This window comes from Aquarana catesbeiana, linkage group LG02, assembly GCF_042186555.1.
Source record: "Aquarana catesbeiana isolate 2022-GZ linkage group LG02, ASM4218655v1, whole genome shotgun sequence".
Lineage (NCBI taxonomy): Eukaryota > Metazoa > Chordata > Amphibia > Anura > Ranidae > Aquarana > Aquarana catesbeiana.
The window spans coordinates 29,121,805-29,142,801 of NC_133325.1; the positions used below are offsets into that span (position 1 = coordinate 29,121,805).

The following is a 20,997-nucleotide window of genomic DNA, read 5'->3' on the forward strand; positions in this document are numbered from 1 at the left end:
TTTTTTGTTCTGCAGAGTAGACAGCGCAGACTCTCTACCAAAAAAAACACTGCTGGTTGTGGGGCAAAGAGCTCAATTTTTGCCCGCCAGAATTGTGAAGATCACAGACAAAAATCCATCCCTTTTCTACCGCCAGAGGTTAGACGGGAATGACTAAATACAAAAACATTTCTATATGTTCTATTTTATTCCAAGTGCTCGGAATCCACTACTACACACACAACGTTTATCTTCCTTTATGACGGAAAAGAAAGCATTGATAATGACATACGTCACTGACCGATTTTTATTCTTCTACCGCCAGATAAATATGTACAATCATTTCACAAAACACATTTTTCAGGTCTGATAAATCAGGTCGGTTTCCTGTTTAGATTCTAATATGTGACATTTTCTGCAGAATACATTGTCGCGGCCCCGCCCCCACCCTTTCATACAGACATTGGGGGGGGGGGGGGTCCCAATAATAACTCCGGGTGACAGAAATGTGGAAAAGATGAGAACCACAGGCAACAGCAATTCGTTTTTAGTGACTAAGGAACGTGGTGTTCATTGGTGAACAACGTACCTGAAAAAATAATAAAAGTGAGATAACGATATTGTAAGACAGATCTGTTGTGTTGCATCTAAAAGGAAATCATACAATCGGATTGCATGGTGTATGTTTAGCTAAAAGGAACTTCCTTACACACACACACAGCAAAAATGTATCATTACAGAAGAAATCTATAGACAGCCCTTTGGATGAGAAGGTGGGTGGCCCTGAGAAGGGCCTTTGTGTAGATGAAGTGGGTAGTAGGGGGTCTATGAGGGTTTAGCCTCCGAATCCGTAGAGAGTGCGGCCCTGGCGTTTGAGAGCATAGACGACATCCATGGCGGTGACGGTCTTCCTCTTGGCGTGCTCGGTGTAGGTGACGGCATCGCGGATGACATTCTCCAGGAAGACTTTGAGCACTCCGCGGGTCTCCTCATAGATGAGTCCGGAGATGCGCTTGACACCCCCTCTGCGGGCCAAACGTCGGATGGCGGGTTTGGTGATGCCCTGGATGTTGTCCCGGAGCACCTTCCTGTGCCGCTTAGCGCCTCCTTTCCCCAGACCCTTCCCTCCTTTACCGCGACCAGACATGACGACTCTTCTCTGTTACTAAGAAGAATTGAAATTGACTAATTCGCCCGCCCGCCCTCCTTTTATAGAGACTGTGCGGACCTGATGGAAACCATCCTGAGAAAAGGCGGAGTCACACCCATTCATTACACAGAATAGATTTGTTTTTCCATTTGTAAGGCTCCTAAACATTCTGCTGTTTTGAAAATGATGGCAAGAGAAATCCATCTAGAGATGTGAAATCTATTCTTGCTTCTTAATGATTTTCTAGGTATTCTTCAGAGATTATACTGAAAATATACATTTTTGGACTCCTGATAACAGAAACCCCAATCACTAGATACTATTGTCAATAATAATGTCATATTTATAAAATAGTACTCTGAAAAGGAAAACGATATACAGATAACCCCTTGTTTTTTCCCCCCTGTTTTAAGCCCGAGCGGACCTGATAGGAGACTAATGGAAAAGGGGCGGGGCCACAGCACGTTGGTTTTCTGCAGAGAATTTCACATTCTTAGAACCTTGTAAATATGTGGCAGATTGCATGTTACCGAGGGGGAAACCGATCTGGTTCTTCAGACATGAAATCTTGACTTTATTCATTCATTGTGCATTTTTATCTGTGTCATGGTTACTAACATGAATTGCACATTTCTTTTTAGACATATCCAGGTTGTGATATGAGGACGATCTTAACTGATAAATGTCCAGAAAGAAATACAAAACAATATCAGTCAGTGACATGAACATCATATTCTGTGTGTAGCAGTGGTGAGATCCTGGGTTCTGAGAACATATAGAAGTGTTTTCTCATGGTTCAGTAACAAACAGATTCCTTTCCTAATCATTCCGGACTAATGACATGACAGTGTTAATCATATTTCTCCGATAAATGTCTCATCCGATCATCTCCTCGGTGTCGGATTTGGCGGTATAAGAGAGATGAATATATAGCTGTAACGATCTACATAATTCCGGCGGGCACATTTTGAAAACAGCAATTTTAAATCTGAACCAATCACAGCTGTGGGCGTTTCCTTCATCATCCAGTAATACTGCCTTCCTTTGAGGACACCAAAGAAATGTATTCCGAGATCTCTCTATGTTTTCAGCCCAGAAAATACTTGCTCAGTAGACTTCCTATTGATCTCTATAGCAGGGCGGAGTCTGTATTCTGAAGTCCAATCAAAGAACAAAACAATCTGAAATTAATATTTCCAACGTATTTCTTGGTTAATTAATTATTATTATTATTATTATACAGGATTTATATAGCGCCGACAGTTTACGCAGCGCTTTACAACATTAGGGCAGACAGTACAATTACAATACAATTCAATACAGGAGAAATCAGAGAGCCCTGCTCGTTAGAGCTTACAATCTAGGAGGGAGGGTCAACTTATACAAAAGGGTAATAGCTGTGGGGGATGAGCTAATGGAGAAAATAGTGCAGTTGTTAGATGGAGGCAGGATAGGCTTCTCTGAAGAGGAAAGTTTTTAGGGATTGCCTAAAAGTGGATACATTTGGAGACAGTCTGACAGATTGGGGTAGGGAATTCCAGAGGATAGGCGAGGCTCATGAATCCATGAATTAATCCATGGATTGAATAAAGAAATGATGACAAAATTGCAGTATTTAATGTTCCCCTTTCAGTCATTCCTCCTGGTTATACATTATAATAGGGGTGCCGCCACTGCACTTTTCTATTCCAGTTACTATATAACCCTTTCATGACTAAGCCTATTTTTGAAATTTGGTGTTTACAAGTTAAAATCCATATTTTTTGTTAGAAAATTACTTAGAACCCCCAAATATTATATATATATATATATATATATATATATATATATATATATATTTTTTTTTAGCAGAGAATCTAGAGAATAAAATGGAGATTGTTGCAATATTTTATATCACACGGTATTTGTGCAGCGGTGTTTTAAACGCAAATTTTTGGAAAAGGGACACTTCCATGAATTTTAAAAAATCCAAACAGTAAAGTTACCCCAATTTTTTTGTATAATGTGAAAGACTATGTTACGCCGAGTAAATAGATACCAAACATGTCACGCTTTATAATTGCGCGCACTCGTGGAATGGCGACAAACTATGGTAGCTATGAATTTCCATAGGCGACGCTTTAATTTTTTTTTTTTTTTTTTTTTTTACGGTTACCAGGTTAGAGCTACAGAGGAGGTCTAGGACTAGAATTATTGCTCTCGCTCTGACGATCGCGTGGATACCTCACATGTGTGATTTGAACACTGTTTACATATGCGTGCGCAAGGAGGGAAAACATTACGATCTTCCCAGATCTCCGTACAGAAGCAATGTGTCAGTCTTACACCTTCATCTGGACTAGTCTGATCACTTGGGGATAGTTTTTATTCCTTTGTATTGAAGATTGTCAACGATAACTGTAAATCTCTTGAGGGTCACTTCCAGCCAGTGAGGTCCCTGGTATAAAACAACTTATTACAGGGTTTACAAAACAAATCTAAATGGTTCATGTATAGTGTTTGAATACAGTAAGTATGGAAAATTGAGCAACCACTCCAGTCCTCGAAAGGGCCCAGTTGGATGGGAAGTTCACAGCAACATGAACAGATAAGGAGGAATGGGCCTTGATTTTAGAGGATAGAGTATAGGAATCAACATGGTCGCAAATCAGTTGTATTGTATCCAGATATTTAGTTTGGATACACATGGACCCTCTAGATCAGTGGTTCTCAACCTGGGGGTCAGGACCCCCTCAGGGGTCGAATGATAATTTGCCAGGGGGTCACCGAATCCTGGGCTGTTCCTGAAGCCCGCACTGCTCTCCCAGCCTTTTTGCGGCTACCCAGCTGGGCTGTCCCTGGAGCCCGTGGCTGCCCACTTAGCCTATTCGCAGCCGCCCATTCAGTTCACGGCATGGCTGGGGGACAGAGACTAGAGGCTAGAGGTCAGCTGACTGGTGAGGAATGTGAAGTAGGAGGGGCTGGAGGAGACCCTATCTCCTGATTTCGACATAGGTGCCACTGTTACGAGACACCACAAAGTCAGAGACACAGTGAGTAACCTGTGATTATGGTTGCCATTAAAAGTGCCCACTACAGTTCTCAGATCAGCAGATGACCTTGATCAAGAGCACCTAAGTACCTAAGTTGGCTGATCAGAACTCCCCACCAGCACTGCCACTTATCCCAACTACCCACCAGCACTGCCACTCATCCCATTCCCCCCACTCCTCAACAAGGAGTAAGAGAAGGAATAAAAATAGAGAATACATGGAAGGGAGAGGAAAAGAGGGGGAGGAACAAAGAAAAAGGGAGAGAAAGACAAAGAGAAATGACGGCTAGAGAGAGGAATGGGGAAAAAAAATAAGAAATTAGGATGGAGAAAGAAAGGGAAACAAAGAGAAAGAGTGGCACGTCCTAAAATGTACCATAAGGGGTTTCAATACTGTACGAGTGGAAGGAACTCAGGGAGCGCTGAATGTCCATTAGGGGCGCAAATTACTTGTCTTGCCTTGGGTGCTGACCACCCACGCTACAAAAATAATTTTACTGTTGGGGTCCCCACAACTTGGGAAATTGTATCAAGGGGTCACAGCACTAGCAAGGTTGAGGACCACTGCTCTAGATCGACCTAGGTGTCTTCTAAGCAGTAACTATAGATATTTTAGCTGCCCAAAAACATAACATTTAGGATTCTGTGTATGTTTAGGGTTGCTGTCAACCGGTTTGTAAATTAGGAGACCTATTTGAGCTTTTTTTTTAGGGAATGTTAACCATTGTTACCGAGTACATTAAGGTGTGCACTCTCACCCAAAAGTCTTCCAGGTGAGAAACAACGTTCCCTCCCGGCCACAGCCTCGAAAGCTCACGAGGGACACCTCAGGGTACTCCTCCATCCACCTTTATTGTGTCATTTAGTCATCATAACATAGAGAGGATTTCAGTGACAGACATCCTATGGGCTCTATAGTGGAGATGTCCACAGAAGACAGTGAAGGCGGAGATGTTCCCGGAATGACCTCTAGGTGGCAGAGTGGAACGATAGATGTGATGGAGTCCGGAGAGCAGAGAGCCTCAGCCCCCCACAACCCCCCCTGATCCCCATTACAGGGGACATGAAAAGTGTTCTTTATAAGTCAGATGTATACCGTGATCGGTGACCTATAAGAAGTGAGCATGGACGGATCCCCCTGATCCCTGTGCTGTGTATTTGGCAGAACAGACAACAGCTGCTCAGTGTGGAATCCCCGCTCACACTTTCTATTCTAATTAATAGTCCACATTGAAGGAGTTCAGAGATCTCCGAGTATTGTGTGATGTGCGGAGATTTTACTTTGGATTTGGGAAAACAAAATAGCGATTTATTGCAAAAATAGAACGTGCAGATCTAGGCGGGCAATTTGAAAAAAAAAAAAAAACAAAAAAGGCGCTTTTCAATGAGGAGGAGGAGTGTGCTCTCATTGTCCAATCAGAGGGCTGGGGATGTGTATAAATAGCACTGCAGAGCGGCATAAGCTCACGTTCCTTGTATCAGCGAAGCACTGAGCAGTCATGGCAAGAACCAAGCAGACAGCCCGTAAGTCCACCGGAGGCAAAGCTCCCCGCAAGCAGCTGGCCACCAAAGCCGCCCGCAAGAGCGCCCCGGCCACCGGCGGAGTTAAGAAGCCTCACCGCTACAGGCCCGGCACCGTGGCTCTCCGAGAGATCCGCCGCTACCAGAAATCCACCGAGCTGCTCATCCGCAAGCTGCCCTTCCAGCGCCTCGTCCGAGAGATCGCCCAGGACTTCAAGACCGACCTGCGCTTCCAGAGCTCCGCCGTCATGGCTCTGCAGGAGGCCTCTGAGGCTTACCTCGTCGGACTCTTCGAGGACACCAACCTCTGCGCCATCCACGCCAAGAGGGTCACCATCATGCCCAAAGACATCCAGCTGGCACGCCGCATCCGCGGGGAGAGGGCATAGAGAGACACACACTCCGAACTACTACTAATCCCAACACAAAGGCTCTTTTCAGAGCCACCACATCCTCCTATACAAAGATCTATATACTCCATCATCATCACACCGACTACATGACAGGGAAATCCCTACAAGACATCCACACATCTCCCCACCTCCTTCCTCAATAGACATCTACACCCACTACATACCGATTATGTTTTACACTACTCATTTTTCTTTAATCTTTTCCTCTGGACTGCTCCATGCTGTGATAGAACTTAAGTCACTTGTACAATAATCCTGTCAGTCCAGCCAAGGCCCCCCCGGGACACTCCGCCCCCCTCTTTCCCTATCCATCACTTCTCATCTCTCCAGAGACCCGTCTGGAAATATGAAGGCTGACTAGGAAAAAAAACTGCCAAGTCCCTTTTCTCATTTTATTTCAACACTACCGCCTTATATCGGTGAACATTTCTTCTACTTTATGGTTTATCTGAAGGGATTATGAATGTTTGGCCGGGGGGGACCATATTTGTACAATGGGGGCTCATGAGAATAAGAGAATTATCTTTGAGTGCGGTGTTAGATTGTCATTTATTGATACAATTATTTCCAACATCAATCCATCACAAATGGAGAGACTAGAAGGAACAATTCATCCAGTATTGTGTGAAAAAATCCGGGGAACTCCCTTTTTTGTTCCATTATTCTCTACCGCCCATGGATGGGGGGGCTAATTGTTGCATAATGGAAAACTGTGAAATTATGGCGGGCAGTTTGAAAATTTCCAACTCCGCCAATCATAACAGCCTGTGCTTCATCTGTCAACCAATGAGAGCGTTTATAGTATCCTACAATGAAATTTCTGACATGGAACCTGAAATGTATCCGTTTCCCTCCGAATGTGATATCGGGGCCGCTAGACCTGGGGATGGTAAATCTGTAACTGGATATTTATTTAGTAAAGAGTACATTGCCCACATAACACAATGATCTTGTCGCTGATCATTCTTACTCCACCTCCCTGGGGAGATCTCCCAGTGCGAAAATTGTCTCCAATCCGCACCACAGAAGTGTATATGTATATATATATTGGGGGGGGGGGGATACCTGAAGCTATCCTTTGTATCAATGACGGATCTCATGTGAAGAGTCCTGTGATCGGATCTCCCGCTGTATTCTATAGAGGGGATTGTGTAAGGTGGTCACATTGCTCTGTATGGAGGACTTCTAATGCGGCCCCCCCTGGTCGCTGTGTGTATGTAGAGCTCTGTCAGGAGGAGGTGGGTGGCTCTGAGAAGAGCCTTTGGGGGGTGTAGATGAAAGGAGGTCTCTCCGGTGGGGATTATTTCTTCTTTGGAGCGGCCTTCTTGGGCTTGGCTGCTGTCTTGGGTTTAGCCGCCTTCTTAGCCGGACTCTTGGCGACTTTTTTCGGCTTGGCTGCAGCTTTGGGCTTCTTGGGGCTCTTTGTCACCTTCTTGGCTTTGGCAGCTGCAGGCTTTTTTGCGGGTTTCTTGGCGGCCTTCTTGGGGCTCTTGGCTGCAGTGGGGGCTTTGGTGGTGGTCTTCTTCTTGGGGGACTTGGCTGGCTTCTTGGCGGCCGGCTTCTTGGGGGACTTGGCCGCAGCCGATGGCTTCTTGGTGCTTTTCTTGGCGCCTGCCGCCTTGTCCTCCTGCTTCTTGTTGATCTTGAAGGATCCGGAGGCGCCATGTCCTTTGACCTGGACGAGGGTCCCCTTAGTCACCAGCCCCCTGATGGCGATCTTGAGGCGGCTGTTGTTCTTGTCCACATCGTATCCTCCGGCGGAAAGGACCTTCTTGAGGGCGGACAGGGAGACCCCGCTGCGCTCTTTGGAAGCGGCCACGGCTTTGACGAGGAGTTCGGACACGCTGGGACCGGACGGCTTCTTGCTGCCTTTCTTGGCTCCTCCGGCTGCCGCCTTCTTGGCCGGCTTCTTCTTGGCGGCGGGCTCCGCTGGGGGAGCGACGGCTGGGGCGCTCTCAGTCTCCGTCATGATTCCTCTTCAGAAAGGTTTACAAAACGTTCATAATACGATGATCCGAGCGCTCTGCCTTTATACAGTACAGTTCGTCATTTCTATTGGTTGGTACACAACACGCTGTCTGCACTCCTATTGGTTACACATTAGACACGCCCACCCACTCTTACTTCAGTAATGGGGAATCTTCTCTCTCTTGTTGTGTTTTCCGGGCAGAGAGAAAAATGATTTTATTCTGGAATAGAACGATGTCCGATCTTCATCGGGGACCCGATCTGCTCACTGGACTGTCACTTATCGGGGGGTCACTTACAGCTGTCAGGAGCTGCTGAGGAGGCTGAACACAGGGGCTGCAAACACAGCCATCCTCCTGAGTGTGTGTCCCATTCTTCCTTCTATCTTGTTTTCTACACAAATTCTACCCAGAAAACAATCTTCTCACATCTGCCACTAGAATGATCTTCACATTAGATGAGTGAAGAGTGACCATCAGGAAACATTTCCCCCTAATACAGAACTCTGCTCATCTATAGCTGAGTAGAAGGAGCCTGGAACAAAAACATCAGCCGGTGACATGAGATCCTTGTGTGATGTGATGGCAGATATTGTTATACATACAAATGTCTCAGCTGATTACACAATGTCATGTTTGATGTGCTATGTATCATTATCTGGTCACCATGATACATCTATTGTTATCCAGATACTTTGAGTATGTTTATCGATCTCGTTTACTACACAGCTATATATCCTACGCGGGTGCAATGCTTGCTTTGAATCCTTCTATCTAGAATATAAGTTTATTGTTTTGGTGATCAAAGAGTCAATCCATCAGCATTGGATCCCCCAAGAGATCATTTCAGTAACAAGAATTTTGCTGAAAATCCTAATATAGTGTAGCTTTAGGTGAATCGTGATAGTAAATATTGGCTATTTGTAGGTTAGTGAGGGGTGGATTTATTTCTAGGCTACTAAAATAAAAACATGCATACTGACCACAAAACGTATTTTATTCTGTTAACATTCTCCAGGACAAGATTTCAGGGTGTTCCCTTCCTCTCAGATCCAAAGAAAACTAAAAGTAAAGGGAATTCACCAAAAGAATTGAACTTAGGGATTTAAATATTAGACCCCCTTTACCCCATTATCATCTCCCCTCTGTATCCCAGTTAGGTCCGCTCCTCCTTTCCCTAGATAGCATCTCTTCTCTGTATCCTCAATATCTCCTCTCCTCTGTATCCCCCAGAGCCCCGATCTACTAGTGTGGATGAATTCCGGCTAATCCTGAAAATATACAGCGCTAAAAACTTTCACTGATCCAATGATCCCAATCACATGGAAAGTACATGTATCTCATAATACAATAAATCTCCAGAGACCAAGATATGAATTCTAAATAACTACTAGATTATTGTAAAGAAAGGAAAAAGATAGAACGATAGATAGATAGATAGATAGATAGATAGATAGAATCCAATAAACTTGACACAAGATGTCCGCCTCCTCCCCCAACTTTATTCTAATTTATACTCAATATATAGCACACCTCTCCTTCCTATCATTAATAGCACCGGACCACCGTATGTACAAAAGCATCGCTCCTCTATATCCTGAATAGCACTTCTCCACTGTATCCTAATTAGCACGACTCCACCAATATCTCCATAAAGAGGACCTGTCACCTGACCAATACTATCACATAGGGGGATGGGAGACACTGGGACTGAAAAGACCACCAATATATCCATAAAGAGGACCTGTCCATCCAACTGGGGCACCCCTTAGTTCGTGGACTGGAGGAGTTGCTCTATTTTCCATACTTGCGGTACACAAATACCACACATGAACCATGTTGCTGTTATGTAAATCCTGTAAGTTGTTTTATACCAGGGAGGGACCTGGAAGTGACCCTCTGGAGATTTACTCTGATCACTGACAATATTCAATAAAAAGGAATAAAAAAATGGATCCCACTCTATTCCAAATGAAGGTGCAACACTGACACCTGGCGGTCACAAGATACATGGCATCTGTACTGAGATCTGGGAAGAGATACAATGTGATTCGTTGTAATGTTTTCCTTCCTAATTCCCAAATTGTGTTTTACAATGTAGACTTTTGTAGCTGAACCAGAACAATGTCTGGGGATCTAGTAGTGAATTGGAAACACAAGCGGCCATCTAGATACTTGACATTTTTTGTTTGTTTGTTTGTTTTTGTTTTTGTTTGTTTTTTGTTTTTGTTTTTGTTTTTGTTTTTTTTTTTTTGTTTTTTTTTTTTTTTTTTTTTTTTTTTGGGGGGGGGGGGGGGGGGGGTAGATGTACCTGGCTAGCAAAGCCCATCGAATAATCCAGAATCATTTTGTACATGGTTAGAATGAAGTCACAGCTCTGATGTGTGGTATGTGGGTGGCTCATTTCCACTATACAACACAAAGACATCCACTTCTCCATACAAAGAGCCCCACATACATTGTTATCAGGAGATCTGATTGTAAATATAGATAACAGAAAGTTTGATCTCTATGGGAGAACAATGTGATAATGACCACACACCTCTCCATTAGGGTTGAGCCGAACACCCCCGATTCGGTTCGCACCAGAACCTTCGAACGGACTGAAAATTTGCACAAACGTTAGAACCCCATTGACGTCTATGGGACTCGAACGTTCAAAATCAAAAGTGCTAATTTTAAAGGCTAATTTGCACGGTATTGTCCTAAAAAGGGTTTGGGGACCCGGGTCCTGCCCCAGGGGACATGTATCAATGCAAAAAAAAATTTTAAAAACGGACGATTTTTCGGGAGCAGTGATTTTAATGATACTTAAAGTAAAAAAAAAAGTGAACTATTCCTTTAAATATTGTACCTGGGGGGTGTCTATAGTATGCCTGTAAAGTGGCGCGTGTTTCCCGTGATTAGTACAGTCCCAGCACAAAATGACATTTTTAAAGGAATAAAAGTCATTTAAAACTGCTTACGGCTTTAATGTAATGTCCGGTCCCGGTAATATGGATGAAAATCAGTGAGACAAACGGCATGGGTACCCCCCAGTCCATTACCAGGCCCTTGGGTTCTTGTATGGATATTAAGGGGAACCCCGCACCCAATTAAAAAAAAAGGAAAGGTGTGAGGCCCCAGGCCTTCTGAACAGCAGTATGCAGACGGTGCAAACAAGACAGGGACTGTAGGTTTGTTGTTAAGTAGAATCTGTTTGTAATTTTGAACGGGTACATTTTTAAAGTGTAGCTCCAGACTAAAAATCTATTTTTAAGCTTTTTGGAAAACATAGGGAAGGGTTATCACCCCTGTGACATTTGTTTTGCTGTCTGTGCACCTCTTCAGAAGATTTTACCTCACTTTCTGTCCCAATGACAAATGTTTTGTGACAATTTGGGGGTTTTAGTTAAACAAGGATTGGTGATAAAGCATCAGTGGAGAGGAGACATGTTTTTCCCATATTAACTCTTACAGGAGAGAATTTCCTGTCCTAGGGGTAGATTTCATCTCACTTTCTGTTGTCTCCTTCCGTTTGCAAGTAGGAGTCGTTTGTAAGTTGGATGTATGAAAGTAGGGGCCTGCCCTATATACTCTGCAGAAATTGCGGCCTTAGGTGTTGGTGTTGCCACAACACTGTAAGCCCTCACAGTTACTCTTGGTGGGCGCAGGAACGGGCTCTGCTGTGAAATATTAGATGAAGAATTGTAATTACATGCCCCTGTTGAACAGGGTCAGAAAAATTGGGCCTTTGGTGGCGGTGGTGCTGGTGTCACAATACTGTAAGTCCTCACAGTTACTCTTGGTGGGCGCAGAAATGGGCAGCTGCAAAATATTAAAAATTGGCAGAAAAATTGGGCCTTAGGCACTGGTGCCACAACACTGCAACCCCTCACAGATACTCTAGGAATGAGCCCTCCTGTAAAATATTGCATCAACATTTGTAATTACAAGCCTCTGTTAAACAGGGGATGAAAAATTGGCCCTTAGCCACTGGTGGCGGCGCCCAGAACCAAAAATATTCTTACAAGCTATCAGCATTATCATTGAGGAGGAAGAGGCACTGATGCTGGTGCCACAACACTGCAACCCCTCACAGATACTCTAGTTGGAGCGCAGGAACGAGCCCTGCTGCAAAGTATTGCATCAAAAATTGTAATTACACGCCCCTGTTAAACGGGGGCTGAAAAATTGGGCCTTAGCCACTGGTGGCGGCGCCCAGAACCAAAAATATTCTTACAAGCTATCAGCATGATCATTGAGGAGGAAGAGGATAGTCACTCAGCATAACAGGATAGTCACTTAGCATCAGAATATGCAGTCTTGAAGGGATCTGACTAATCAAAAAAAAAATATATATATATATATATATATTGGGTTACATCAGCATCAGGTGCTTGGTAGCTGGTGGTGATCCAAGACTGATTCATTTTTATGAAGGTCAGTCGATCGACCGGGTCGGTGGACAGGCACACCCTGTGATCGGTTACAAAACCTCCAGCAGCACTGAATGTGCGTACCGAAAGAACGCTGGATGCAGGACAGGCCGGTAGCTCAATTGCATACTGTGCAAGCTCTGGCCAGTGATCCATCCTCAAGACCCAGTAACCCAGAGGATTTTTGGTGGGAAAAGTGTCCAAGTCAGATCTTGCCCCTAGATATTCCTGCACCATGTAAAACAGACGCTGGTGATGGTTGCTGGAACCGATCATACCTTGGGGCTGAGGACTAAAAAATTGTCTGAATGCATCGGTCAGACGGCCACCTTCTCCACCGCTCCTTCTTTGACTGACCGAAGCCTCAGCAACACGTTGTCCAGGAACAGGAGTTTGTAACCTCCCAGTCTCTGGGAACACGTTGCACAGACCTTTCTGCAAGGCCTCCCAAAGATGTTTCATCCTCTGCTCCCTCTGCAACGGCAAGATAAGGTCCGCAACCTTACCCTTGTAACGTGGATCAAGGAGGGTTGCCAGCCAGTATTGATACCTCTCCTTGATACCACAAATACGAGGATCCTTCCGCAGGCTTTGCAGGATCAGGGAGGCCATGCAGCGTAGGTTTGCTGAGGCATTCGGTCCGGAGTCCTCTGGGTCACTAAGGACGACATGATCCGCAGCCACCTCCTCCCAGCCATGTACAATTCCATGGGTTTCTTGGGACTGTAAATGATCCCTTAAAGACTGCTGCTGATGCTAAGTGCCAGGCTCCACCCCCACATCCATCTCTTCCTCCTCCTCATCCTCCTCTTCCTGTGTGATCGGCGGGCACGCAGGAACACTGTCTGGACAAAGGGGACCTTGAGAGCTAAGAAAGTCCTCCTCTTCCTGCCTCTGTTCTACCTCAAGTGCCCTGTCCATTATTCCATGCAGTGTGTGCTCCAACAGGTGGACAAGGGGGGCAGTGTCACTAATGCATGCACTGTCACTGCTCACCATCCTCGTGGCCTCCTCAAATGGTGACAGGACAGTGCATGCATCCCTGATCATGGCCCACTGGCGTGGGAAAAAAAAAAAAAAAACAAGCTCCCCTGACCCTGTCCTGGTGCCATAGTCACACAGGTACTCATTGATGGCCCTCTGCTGCGTGTGCAGCCGCTGCAACATGGCCAACGTTGAGTTCCACCTGGTGGGCATGTCACAGATTAGGCGGTTCTTGGGCAGGTTAAATTCCTTTTGGAGGTCAGCCAGAAGAGCACTGGCATTATATGACCTGCGGAAATGCACACAGACTTTCCTGGCCTGCTTCAGGACATCCTGTAAGCCCGGGTACCTGCCCAAGAACCGCTGTATCACCAAGTTAAGGACGTGAGCCAAACAGGGCACATGGGTCAGTTGTCCCTGTCGGAGGGCAGAGAGGAGGTTGGTGCCATTGTCGCAAACCACCATTCCTGGCTTAAGCTGGTGTGGCGTCAACCGCCTCTGAACCTGCCCCTGCAGAGCTGACAGGATCTCTGCCACAGTGTGGCTCCTGTCCCCCAAGCACACCAGCTCAAGCACCGCATGGCATCTTTTGGCCTGCGTGCTTGCGTAGCCCCTTGAACGCCTACGGAGCACCGCTGGTTCCGAAGTCAAATCACAGGAAGATGCCATGTAGGAAGAAGAAGAGGTGGGGGTGGAGGAGAGAGGTGTGGCAGAATCACTACTAGTAGTATTTTGGAGGCGTGGTGGCAGAACAACCTCCAACACTACTGCACCCTGTCCTGCATCCTTCCCAGCTGCCAGAAGAGTCACCCAGTGCACGGTGAAAGATAGGTAACGTCCCTGTCCATGCCTGCTGGACCATGCGTCAGTGGTAATATGCACCATACCGCTGACCGCCCTGTCCAGCGAGGCCAAGACATTGCCTTCCACATGCCGGTAGAGAGCTGGAATCACCTTCCGTGAGAAAAAGTGGTGTTTGGGAACCTGCCACTGAGGAACCGCACATTCCACAAACTCACGGAAGGGGGCAGAGTCTACCAACTGAAAAGGCAGCAGTTGAAGTGCTAGCAATTTAGCCAAGCTAGCATTCAACCGCTGGGCATGTGGATGGCTGGGAGCAAACTTCTTTCTGCGGTGCAGCAGCTGGGGCAGGGAAATTTGCCTGGTACAATCTAACGTTGGTGTACCAATAGCAGATTGCCCCCAAGTACTTGGCTGTGACACACCTAATTCTACACCTTCATTTCTCTCAGTGCAGGACTCAGAGAGGACTGAAGGTATAGTGGGGTTGGAGATCCCAGCTGATGAGGAGCAAGGAGAGGTCCTCTTTGTTCTTTGGTGTGGGTCTTTTGGTACGCTTGCCAACAAACTGCATGGCAGATCAACATATGTCTGGTCAAGCAAGTGGTGCCCAAGCGGGAGATGTTTTGGCCACGAGAGATACGCTTGAGACATATGTTGCAAATAGCAGCGGTGGGATCTGATGCACTCGTCTCAAAAAAGGCCCACACCAAAGAACTTTTGGAATAACGCGCAGAGACAGCAGCGCCCTGCACATGTGGAGCTCTGCGGTGTGATGCAGTCAGTGTGCTGCCCTTAAGCTGGCCCCTGGAGGGCATCCTGCCTCGTTGGTTATGTGCTTCCTCCTCCTCCTCCTCCTCCTCCTCCTCCTCTCTCCTATCAGGCACCCATGTGGAGTCAGTGACCTCATCATCCCCTCCCTCCTCATCACTGGAGCAAAGCTGGCAGTATGCTGCAGCTGGGGGAACATGACTGGCAGATTGCTGTCCTTCTTGGGCACCCCCTCTCTCTGGGCTCACGTTACTGCCTTCCTCTAGTTGGGTACCATCATTGGAGCCTTCAAAATGCTGGGCATCCTCCTGGAGCATGTACCCAACACTGTGGTCAAACAGTTCGGGGGACTCCTCAGGAGGACATGGTGGGGCTAGAGAAGGAGTGACTGATGCCATTGAGCCAAGGGAAGAGGCCGCATTGGCAGCTGCTTTGCCAGACAAAGTACCCTGAGCCTGGGTGAGAGAGGATGAGGAGGATGAGGACAGCTTGGTCATCCACTTTACCAAGTCTTCCGCGTGTTGCGGCTTAATACGGCCAGCTGCTGAAAAAAAGGACACGCGTGTCCCACGGCCACGTGCTGATGAGGATGTACCGTCTCCATGACCAGCACTGTTGCCTCTAGACACAGAGCCTGCTTGCCCTCTTTTATTGGCTTGTGACAGTCTGCCTCTCTTTGTTGGCCTTCCAGACATACTAATGGCCTGCAGTGAGATGTAGCTGCACAAAGCTGGGATGCATATATATATACTGATACTGCAGCTAGCAGAATCAACTGCCTGCCTGTAGTATTATTAGTATGAGAACACCAGCAATTGTCTTCAGGTAGCTTTAGGTGCACACTGTGCAGAGGACACAGTACACTAACTGTAAATACTGTAGCAGCCGGGGGCGTGGTCAAGATGGCGACCAGATAGGACGTGTGGGAAGGGAGCTCCATCCTCAGCCGACAATTCATCCGTTTATAGGGGACATATCCTCGCTCTAACACTATTGGGAGGTAGAGAACGCAGGCGGGTATGAGAAGGGGAAGCTCCGGTTCCCAAAGGAAGAGGCAGCAGGCTCCTAGGACCCCGCCAACAACCAGAGGTGCGTGCGGGATGGCCTACACCAACATGGCATCCCAGACGGAGCAGGCTGAGTCGCCCCAGCTGGGAGTCGATCAGTTCCAGGCGCTCATGCAAGCTATCACGGGCTGCCAAACAACACTGACCACTAAGATCGAGCAGATGCAGCTTGAAATGGGCCTTATTAGGCGGGACATGGATAAGCACCAGGATAGATTAAATGAAGCGGAGCGGAGAGTGGGGGAGACAGAAGACACGGTCAGGGAACATTCCGCCTCCCTCCGCACGTTACAGGTTAAAATGAAGGCGATCAAATCCCGAGCAGAAGATCAGGAAAATAGGAACCGGCGGAACAATTTACGCATGGTGGGTCTCCCGGAGGGGGCTGAAAGGAGAGACCTATGCAGAGCAGTTGCTGCGTACGCTCCTCCCGCAGGCGCCATTCTCCCCTCACTTTGCAGTCGAGCGGGCTCACAGGATGCCGTCGGCTCCAGGCCCGCCTGGCGCTCCGCCACGTACATTTCTTTTCCGCCTTTTGAATTTTAGAGACCGGGATCTCGTTCTCAGAGAGGCTAGAAAGATCGGAGAACTACGAACTGAAAATGTGAAGATTATGTTATTTCCGGATTTCTCCATCGAAACACAACGACAACGCAGATCGTTCGACCAGATCAAGGCCCAACTAAGGAGCAAAGGTCTCAAGTACAGCATGATGTTTCCAGCGCGCCTCAGAGTGATTGACGGCGAGACCACCAAGTTTTTTGTTTCTCCAGAGGAGGCTTCCAGATGGTTTGATACCCTTCCTAGGCAGCGCTAAGCTGCTTACCGTTTGTTTGTTTTTTTGAATGCTTTGGAAGTTTCCAGTGAAATGCGCAGTTACAAGTGGAGTGCTTGCTCCTCTACAAATTTATCCTGTTGGCTGCTTAACACACAGGCTTCCCCTGAGGCCTATTCTGAAGGGCACATTGTTTGTTGTGGGGGCGGGAGGGAGGGGGGTGCATACCCCTAAGTCTGGAGGTACCTGAGCTCATATCCATATGGCAGCCAGATAATTTTCCTCTCAAGATTGAAATATGGACCACCCCTAGGTACTCACAACATCTACTACTGGAGGCTTCTTCGCCTCTCCTCCTCACGGGTACGTACTCTTTCTCTGAAATGTTTTAATATTTCCCTCTGGAGACGACTTTTCGGGGTGAGATATATGTTTGTTCTCAAGGGGGGGTGTACTTATGTGACCGGAATTTGACGGCTCGGGTCCCCTCCCCGAAGGCTATCGAGATTGAACTGTCCGGCTGACATATTTCTCCTGGCAATCATAGAAGGGACTAAAAAGGGCCTTATTATTCTGTCTTGGAGAACTCAGGTCTTGAACTAACAACGGGAAAGACAGTCCCCCATGTCTGGCTGACGTAATACTTCTGGCCCTCTCTCCCCTTAAAGAGGAATTTGAGGGTTATAAATGAATAACAATGTGCCCGTGGCTGGTTCTGGTCGTGGGGAGGGATGTAACTAAGAATGTGCCCTTAGCTTGTTCTAAGTGAAGCGGAGAAGGGATTATTATACTTAAGTTAAGTTGAATTGTGAGCAGTAGCTCTTTCTCTCCCTGTGGATGGTTAGGTATGATTTATACATTTCTCAGACTGTACCCTCTGCCAGCTATGGGTGAAATGGAGGGAAGATATGGGTACTTAGGTTGGGTTGTGGTCCATGCCTCTTTCTCTCCCTGTAAATAGGGGTGAAGGATGTATTGGTAACTAAGATTGTGCCCTTAGACTGTCTAAGAGAAGCGGAAGATGATTTTGGTATGGGGATGGAGGGGTGGACCATAGCTCTCCATATGACCCTAGGTGACTGTGAACGATGTGTTTATATAGATTATTAAGAATGTGCCCCTAGATAGTTCTAGGTGAAACTCCCGCCGGGGACTCCTGGACGGATAATTCTGTGCGGGCTCCCTTGGTGGTAGTGGTCTTTATGACCGGTTCTGGGCGGGGCTCCCTAGCTCTGGCTGGGGCTCTAGGTCCTTGGTGCGCTTAGTATTACGCACCACCCCCCAAGGGAGATTTCTCCTATCTAAAATGTTTAACAAGTTCGGTTCGGGTATACAAACACCCCATGAGTTACAATTGGAGGTGTGGGGTGGGTTAGGGGGGAGGGGGGGGTTTGGTTTGTTTCAGTTTTATATAATTTTTTCTTTAATTTCTTTGCTTTCAGTGGTTGCTGACTTTGGGGTTGGTAACTGTAGACATATGGATATCTCTGTTAAACCCTGGGATGTGTGGGGTATTCTCTCCTCCAGGTCCCTCCAATAATCCACTCCATTATACTCCATGATGGCCCCTATTAAAATTGTGTCCTGGAATGTTAGGGGTTTAAACCACAAAATTAAGCGCTCCCTGGTCTTTGAATACCTCAAAAAAAATATGCCCCTCAGATCTGCATCCTTCAAGAGATGCATCTGGTGGGAAAGTGATGGGGTTAAAGAGACCCTGGGTGAGCTGTCACTACCATGCCACTTACTCTGGCTATGCTAGAGGAGTTAGTGTCCTGGTACATAAAACCCCTAGCTTTGAATTGTTGGATGTGGTCACGGACCCGGAGGGGAGGTATGTGTTGATACATGCTAACATAGACACGGTAGACATGGTGGTGTTGGGAGTATATTTGCCACCCCCAGCTAATATCTCTATAATGCAGAAGCTGACCATGCTGATTGCCCAATTCCAGACTGACAATGTGGTCATAGCGGGAGATTTTAATATACCTCCAAATCCTTGCATGGATAAATTATCTCCTGACTAGGGATGAGCTTCGTGTTCGAGTCGAACCCATGTTCGACTCGAACATCGGCTGTTCGCCCGTTCGCCGAATTGCGAACGATATGGGCCGTTCGCGCTAAATTCGTGTGGCGCGTCACGGCCCATAATTCCCGCATGCTTGGCCAATCACAGCGCCGTCAGTAGAGAGAGCTGTAATTGGCCAAAGCCAGGGTGGCTTTGGCCAATTATGGCTCAGGGGATTTAGTACACACCCCACACTATATAAGGCCGCCTGCACGGCGGCCCTGTGTAGTGTGTGTTCCGGTGTGCTGTGAGATAGAGAGAGAGAGAGACAGTGTCATTTGATTTGAGTTAGATAGATTAGGCAGAACAGTCAGTCAGTTAGCTGCACTTACAGTGTATTGTGTATATATATGCATCCCAGGTGTTGCATATATATATATATATATACACTGTATTCAGTTTAGCTAGATCCGTTCCTGTTATCTTCTATCTAGACTATTTACATTTAATGCAGTGCGTCCTGTTCACAGTGTTCAGCTAGATCCGTTCCTGTTATTTACATTTAGTGCAGTGCGTCCTGCTCACAGTGTTCAGCTAGATCCGTTCCTGCTATTTACATTTAGTGCAGTGCTTCCTGCTCACAGTGTTCAGCTAGAGCCGTTCCTGCTATTTACATTTAGTGCAGTGCGTCCTGCTCACAGTGTTCAGCTAGATCCGTTCCTGTTATCTTCTAGACTATTTACATTTAGTGCAGTGCGTCCTGCTCACAGTGTTCAGCTAGATCCGTTCCTGCTATTTACATTTAGTGCAGTGCGTCCTGCTCACAGTGTTCAGCTAGATCCGTTCCTGTTATCTTCTAGACTATTTACATTTAGTGCAGTGCGTCCTGCTCGCAGTGTTCAGCTAGATCCGTTCCTGTTATCTTCTAGACTATTTACATTTAGTGCAGTGCGTCCTGCTCACAGTGTTCAGCTAGATCCGTTCCTGTTATCTTCTAGACTATTTACATTTAGTGCAGTGCGTCCTGCTCACAGTGTTCAGCTAGATCCGTTCCTGTTATCTTCTAGACTATTTACATTTAGTGCAGTGCGTCCTGCTCACAGTGTTCAGCTAGATCCGTTCCTGTTATCTTCCTACTGACAGGCAGGCTTGTCTGGTTACAGTATATAAAGCTACCTGAAGAAAATTACAGGTGTTCTATTTGATCCTATTAGTACCACGGTCAGGCAGCTAGACTATTTACATTTAGTACAGTGCGTCCTGCTCACAGTGTTCAGCTAGATCCGTTCCTGTTATCTTCCTACTGACAGGCAGGCTTGTCTGGTTACAGTATATAAAGCTACCTGAAGAAAATTACAGGTGTTCTATTTGATCCTATTAGTACCACGGTCAGGCAGCTAGACTATTTACATTTAGTACAGTGCGTCCTGCTCACAGTGTTCATCTAGATCCGTTCCTGTTATCTTCCTACTGACAGGCAGGCTTGTCTGGTTACAGTATATAAAGCTACCTGAAGAAAATTACAGGTGTTCTATCCCAGCTTAGTGCAGCTACAGGCCATTAGTATGTCTGGAAGGCCAAGAAGGAGAGGCAGACAGTCACAAGCCAATAAGAGAGGGCAAGCAGGCTCTGTGTCTAGTGCTGGTCGTGGAGACGGTGCATCCTCATCAGCACGTGGCCATGGGACACGCTTGGCCTTTTTTCGGCAGCTGGCCGTGTTGAGCCGCAACATGCGGAAGACTTGGTCGAGTGGATGACCAAGCCGTCCTCATCCTCCTCATCCTCTCTCACCCATGCCCAGGGTGCTTTGTCTGGCAAAGGAGCGGCCTCTTCCCTCAGCTCAATGTCATCAGTGACTCCTTCCCTAGCTCCACCATGTCCTCATGAGAATTCCCTCGAACTGTTTGACCACAGTGTTGGGTACATGCTCCAGGAGGATGCCCAGCGTTTGGAAGGCTCTGATGACGATACTGAGCTCGATGAAGGCAGTAACATGAGCTTCGGTCAGTCAAAGAAGGAGCGGTGGAGAAGGTGGCCGTCTGACCGATGCGTTCAGACAATTTTTTGGTCCGCAGCCCCAAGGTATGATCGGTTCCAGCAACCATCGCC

At 46.7% G+C, this 20,997-nt stretch overlaps 2 protein-coding genes across 2 annotated transcripts; one reads left to right on the forward strand and one right to left on the reverse strand.

Annotated features, from left to right (window-relative positions):
- The first annotated feature begins 5,659 nt into the window (after window positions 1-5,659).
- LOC141126452 (histone H3) lies at window positions 5,660-6,070 on the forward strand. Its single transcript, XM_073612393.1, has one exon. It carries the CDS (start codon window positions 5,660-5,662, stop codon window positions 6,068-6,070), a length of 411 nt encoding a protein of 136 aa, XP_073468494.1.
- Window positions 6,071-7,221: 1,151 nt separating this feature from the next.
- LOC141129668 (histone H1.5-like) lies at window positions 7,222-8,091 on the reverse strand. Its single transcript, XM_073617762.1, has one exon. It carries the CDS (start codon window positions 8,061-8,063, stop codon window positions 7,395-7,397), a length of 669 nt encoding a protein of 222 aa, XP_073473863.1. The 5' UTR covers window positions 8,064-8,091; the 3' UTR covers window positions 7,222-7,394.
- Between the last annotated feature and the right edge of the window lie 12,906 nt (window positions 8,092-20,997).